General features: G+C 58.6%; 1 protein-coding gene and 2 non-coding genes across 3 annotated transcripts; 1 reads left to right on the plus strand and 2 right to left on the minus strand.

Annotated features, from left to right (window-relative positions):
- The first annotated feature begins 423 nt into the window (after positions 1-423).
- Positions 424-496, plus strand: TRNAR-CCU (transfer RNA arginine (anticodon CCU)). Its single transcript has one exon. It is a non-coding gene; the product is annotated as a tRNA-Arg (tRNA).
- Positions 497-1442: 946 nt separating this feature from the next.
- TRNAR-UCU (transfer RNA arginine (anticodon UCU)) lies at positions 1443-1515 on the minus strand. The gene has a single exon. It is a non-coding gene; the product is annotated as a tRNA-Arg (tRNA).
- Positions 1516-2101: 586 nt separating this feature from the next.
- MRPL58 (mitochondrial ribosomal protein L58) lies at positions 2102-4696 on the minus strand. Its single transcript, XM_055700925.1, has 6 exons — positions 4501-4696; positions 3977-4010; positions 3501-3560; positions 2761-2843; positions 2484-2653; positions 2102-2298 (listed from the first exon to the last, which is right to left on the minus strand). The coding sequence occupies exons 1-6, from the start codon at positions 4657-4659 to the stop codon at positions 2214-2216; spliced, it is 591 nt and encodes a 196-aa protein (XP_055556900.1). The 5' UTR covers positions 4660-4696; the 3' UTR covers positions 2102-2213.
- Between the last annotated feature and the right edge of the window lie 1312 nt (positions 4697-6008).

Here is a 6008-nt window from a genome sequence, read left to right on the forward strand (position 1 = left end):
CCCCAGGTGGGAACTCGAACCCTCAGGCCCTGGCTTAAGCGGCCGGTGCCTCATCCATTAGGCCGCTGGGGCCGCGCAGGGGCCGCCACTTCCGGGGGGTCCGGGGCAAACTGGGGGGGCTCGGGGGGGAGCCCGGGTGAGCGGGCTCGGGCGGGGCGGAGCGGGCTGGGCTCCTCGCAGGGGTCTCCAGCCCCCCGCGCCGGCAGCGCCCTGCACAGAGCCGGACCGAGCTGGGCGGTTTTACCGGGGGGGGGAGTGGGCTGCGTGGCTTGGCGGGCACGGGGCTGCCCTGCGCTGGGGGACGTTCAGTCCCGGGGGGGCCTCCCGGGGCTGTGCGGGACCCCCCTGCCCACTCGCCGTGGCCACGTTCCCCTCCGGCCACCAGAGAGTTAAGTGAAGGCGCCAAAATAGACTCCGTAGGCGGCCCCAGTGGCCTAATGGATAAGGCACTGGCCTCCTAAGCCAGGGATTGTGGGTTCGAGTCCCACCTGGGGTGACTCTTTTCCCCCTGCGGGGTGACCAGGCTTGGTGGGGGGCGATGCTCCCCCAGCAGCCCCGGGTGTGGGCTCACGGCCCACACAGCAGCCACACGCGTGGGGCGTGTTTTTAATGACGTGTCCAGCCGCCACGGGCCGGCTCCAAGGCTTAAGACAAAATTTTTTCAATCTTCCTGTAAAATCTGGGGCAGGAGAGCTGGGCGGCAGGTGATGGTGGCGGTGGGGTCATGGGAGGTCCCGACTGATGGTCCTGTGACAACTTTCAGTGTCACAAACACCCCTGAAGCAGTGACACCTGCCTTGGGTACCGACACCTGAAGCAATGACACCTGCTTTGGGTACCGCACGGGGCTGCAGGCTCCTTTGCCAGTGAGGGGGGGCCGGCAGCCTCCCCCCCACCCCACCCCTGCATAAAAGCTTCAGGCAGGAGAAAAATTGAAATCTTTGCTGCCCTTGCTGGCGAACAGAGGGGTGAGGGCGGCCGGGCCATGGCAGGGTTTCCTGGCAGGGATGGTGGGATGCACCCGTGTTTGGGGGAGGATGGGGGGGGTAAATGCTGATGCAGGTGGTGCAAGGGCAAAGCTGAAGAGCCCCTCTTCCAAAGGGGACTGGGCACTGGCTGGCGTGGAGCCATGAGTGTCCAGAGGGGACCCCACACATCCCTCGCCGTGGCCCCCCAGTTAGGGACCCCACACCCCTTTGCCATGCCCCAGTTAGGGACCCCACACCCCCTCACCACGCCCCCCCAGTTAGGGATCCCGCACCCCTCACCATGCCCCAGTCCATGCCCCAGTTAGGGACCCTGCACCCCTCGCCATGCCCCAGTTAGGGACCCCGCACACCCAGTTAGGGACCCCCGCACCTCGCGGTGCCCCAGTTAAGCTCCCACAACCAGCACTTTCCCCTCTTCTTTGGGTTGTTGCCTAAAACAGAACCCCCTCTGCTCACCCCAGGTGGGACTCGAACCCACAATCCCTGACTTAGAAGGCCAGTGCCTTGTCCATTAGGCCACTGGGGCCTGCGGAAACATGAAAAAAAGGGTCATTTCAGGATCTTGGAGCCCCCCACTGTACCCCAGGCTGGCGGGGCTGAAATCCATCCTGCACCACAGAACCTGGTGCTGTTCAAACAGGGCTGGGTGCTGAGTGACTCCTGAGGGAGCTCAGCCCGAGGTCTTGGCATTCCACAGGGTGGTTCCTACCTTGTAGCATCGATGGAGAGCAATCACCTCCTGCCAAATCCCTGCCGTGGCTTTCAGTTCTTTCAATGCAGTGACAGGCGTGGTTTTTGGTTAGGAAAAAAAAACCAACAACTAAAGTGGAAGGAAAGCGCTTGAAGCAGTGAATAGTCCTATTTGCTACTTGGATACGCGGTTAAGACTGCTCTTACTCCCCTTTCTTCTCCCCCAAATCTACCTTTGCTTTTATGTTCAGCAGCAGAGGGTGTTCCCACAGAGCAGAGGGCTGGACAAAGGGCATAAAGGATTCAAAAAACCCCAAAAAGTACCTGTCAAAAATACGGCATTTTAGTTTCTCTCAAACATGGACAATATTTTCTCTGCAAAATGATTGACAGGCTATCACAGCGTTTCACTAGGTTCAAAATGAGGTGTTCAATATTTTTATTTACACTTTTAGACCATTTTTATTTCATACAGCTCACGCGTTTAGCATCACCTACACCTGCCAACGGCATTTATTTAAGAAGACTGAGGATCTAGTCAAAGTCTGCCCTCCTGCTCTGTTTTATGTTTGAGTGTATCTTTTTCTGACGTAGTCGTTCACGGTTCATTTTTTCCACCCTAAAACAAAATGGGAAGATCCTTTAGCGTACAAAGCAAGCATTGAAACATCCACCTTTGAGCACAGTTATAATGTAGAGCTGAAAATGTTATAACGAGCTGAAAAACATCCACAGGGAGAAAAAACCACTCTCTGTTCTTGGGATGCTACCCAGGAAAGTCATTAAAACCTTCAATTAAGGTACCTCTCTATGAGTTTCTGTGTGGTCTCCTTAGACACCACCTTGGGCACCTCGGTAGCCTCCGTGACCATGGTCCTGATCTTTTCTAAACAGATCGCCAGATTCCTCATTTGGTAGCGACTCTCGTCAGAGTTCACGATCAGCTCACCGGCTCGGTTTATCTTATTCCTGTGCTAGAGAGGGGAAAAGGGGATGTGACCATGGAAACCTCCTCAGAGTGGTCCCGTTCGGGCTGGAAGTATGATGCTTCAGCCCTGGCTGGCGGAGGGGGAATAGTTACCATCGATGCCATTTTTTGTCTCACAGCTTCTGGAATCCAGTCTGCTGATGCCAGGTGGAACCGAACTTCTGCCTTGCTATTCACTGCGAGGAAAAAAACAATTATTTTTTTCCATGGAACAGCTCGCCTGCCTAAGCTTTGTGAGATAATTCAGTCTGTTCACTGCTGGCTTTGAACACACAGCGATTCCAGTATTAATTTCCTGAAAAATCACAACTTCTTTCTTGCTGTATTTTTGCATATCACTCTACAAGGCAAACTCTGATTTTTTATGGAGGGTCTGTCACACTATCTGCCTTTACACACACTACAAGTTTTATCATTATCACCAGTCACTATCTTATTTTCAATGGCAATGGCAGAACAGGAAGGGTTACAAGTTTATTTGAATTAGCTGAGAATTTATTGTGCTGTGATGTTTCCAACATGTTTGATCAATGATGAATTGATCATCTGATCAATGAGACCAGATGAGGTGGAGGCGGAGGTGGTGTTTGCCCCGGCGCGTGTAGCAGCAATGACCCCAGTAAGAGCGTTTGTGGGAGAATCGCATGTAACGACTGGTCTCGAGCACTATGAAGACTCAGAAGTTGCGTTAATAGGGTGACGATAATGAGAAATTAGCATCGGCTGGCACAAAGATGCTGTTTAACTTCAAGTTGTCAATATTTTACCGCAACGGACAGAGAACCACCTGCAGGCTGTGGTTGTTCCCTCGGAGCGGGAGAACCTCTCCTCACCTTTGTTGACGTGCTGCCCACCGGGGCCGCAGCTGCGGCAGTAGGACACGGTCAGGCGAGCTGGAAGGGAAGAGCAGCAGGCGGTGACCCGCAGCCATGGTCCCGCTCTGACCACGGGCAGCAGGGCATGGGGACGGTCCCAGTGGGAGGACGGCTGGGACTTGGTGGTGCTGGCACCCCCAGTTCAGCTCCAGGCCTGGAGCTCAGCCCCCAGCCCACTGCTGGGCATGCAGCCCGGGAACAGCCCGGCTCCATCCGCGGGGACAGTCGCCCAGGGGAAGGGGGACGCTCGCCCTGGTGGACAGGGATGCTTCCTCAGGGGAACACTCGCCCCAGGGGGAGGGGGATGCTCACCTGGGGGGAGGGGAACGCTTGCCCGGAGGGTAGGGGATGCTTGCCCCGGGGGGGGGTGTGGGTGGGTGGGATGCGGACGCTCGCCCAAGGGGACACACACACAGGGGGAGGGGGACACTCACCCATGGGGATGTCGAGAGCAGGCGGCTGTGTCTCCTGGAACACACGGCAGGGTGCCCGCATCAGCCCCCCACACCCCGTGGTGGCACCGCCCCTTCCATAAGCCCCGCCCACCCACCGATAACCTTATAAGCCCCGCCCACCCTCATTGGCACCACCCCTTCGGCTAAGTCCCGCCCCTGAGACGGCTCCGCCCCTCCTGCTAAGCCCCCGTTAATCTTCCGACAATTTACTGTGCTAAACCCCATCCACTAGCGGAGGCACCGCCCCTTCGTTAAGCCCCGCCCACCCATCCTCAATCCCTCGGGCTAAGCCCCACTCATCCATAGTCAACGTTGTGCTAAGCCCCGCCCACCCGCAGTGGCACCGCCCCTTGCGGTCAGCCCCGCCCACCCACAGTCAACACTTGCTAAGCCCCGCCCACCCTCGGTGGCACCGGCCCCACATAAACCCCGCCCACCCGCCTTCGTCACTCAGACGCTAAGCCCCGCCCCTTGCCGCCCCCCCCCCGCCCCTGGGCACTCACCGGGGCGCTGGCGGCGGCGCCGTCCTGCCGCGGCGGGTACAGCTTGTCCAGGCTGTACGCGCTCCGGTACTCGGCCCCGGCGGCAGCCCGCTGCGAGAACCGAGCGGCGAGAAGCCTCAGCCGCGGCCGGCCCAGGCCCCGCAGCGTGTGCGCCGCCATCTTGGCTCTCGCGGTGCGGCTGCGCCACGGCGTCCCCACGGAAACGGCGGCCGCACGCCGCGTTCCGGGGTGGGACCTGCGCGGGGAGGGGGGGTCTCTGGGATGGGTGAGGTGGGGGCGTGTGAGTGGGGGTGTACGTGGGGTGTGTGGGGATGCATGGGATCCCTGAGGAGTGTCCTGTCCGTCAGGCCTGGGGTGGTGTGTGTCGGAGGAGGTCTGGGGGACACCTTGGGGGCCATGTGGGGGGTCTGGGAGGGTATATGAGGCCTGTAGGCCACTGGGGTGGGGGGAATGTAGGAGGTCCGTAGTGGTGGTGGTGTTTTGGGGTCTGTGGGGCAACATGAGGGGTGTAGGAGGTCTGTGGGGTGTTACAGGGTCTGTAGAAGGGGGTGTAGGTCTGTGAGGAGTTATGGGGTCTGTGGGAGGGGGTGTAGGAGGTCTGTGGGGTGTTATGGGGTCTGTGGGAGGGGGTGTAGGAGGTCTGTGGGGTGTTATGGGGTCTGTGGGAGGGGGTGTAGGAGGTCTGTGGGGTGTTATGGGGTCTGTGGGGCACCGTGGGGGGTCTGAGAGGGGTGTTATGGGGTCTGTGGGGCACTATGGTGAGGTGTAGGAGGTCTGGGTGGGTTATGGAGTCTGGGGGGGGGGGATGTAGGAGGTTGTGGGGGGTTGTGGGGTCTGGGGAGGGGTCTGAGAGGGGGGTTATGGGGTCTCTGGGGCCCCATGGGAAGGTGTAGGAGGTCTGTGGGAGGTTATGGGGTCTATGGGGCACTGTAGAGGAGGATGTAGGAGGTCTTTGGGGTGTTATGGGGTCTGTGGGGGGGATATAGGAGGTCTGGGGGAGGTTATGGGATCTGTGACAGGGGATGTCGGAGGTCTGGGGGGGGTTATGGGGTCTGGGGGGGCACTGAGGCAGGCCCTGCTGCAGCAGGTGGTGGGGTAGCTGGGGACATGGATGCTGGGGTGAGGTGGGTGTGCAGTGCCCCGGTGTGACCAGGGTGGGGGGCACAGCATGGGGTGTGGGCGGCCCTGGGGTGGGTACTGGGGGTGGGTTTGGGCAGGTGGTTTCCAGCTCCGTGGGGCAGAGGTAGTGGTGGGGCGCAGTGTGCTCTCGCCTGCACCCCACACCTTGGCAAGCATTGACAGCCAGCAGTGAAAGTGAAAATACATCCAGCATTTTTTATATACTGCCTAGTTTTTGCACCTGGGATGCTTCAGCTTTCAGATTTTTATCTGCTCAAGTGTGCTAAAAAGTTGTAGGTACGTGTATATATATATATAAAAAATTATTTTTTTTTTGAAAGCCGATACAGCAGCACGTACGTGTTTCCAGGTCTGTCTGTAAGAGAGAC

The sequence above is a fragment of the Falco cherrug genome, chromosome 1, assembly GCF_023634085.1.
Source record: "Falco cherrug isolate bFalChe1 chromosome 1, bFalChe1.pri, whole genome shotgun sequence".
In the NCBI taxonomy this organism is placed as follows: Eukaryota; Metazoa; Chordata; class Aves; order Falconiformes; family Falconidae; genus Falco; species Falco cherrug.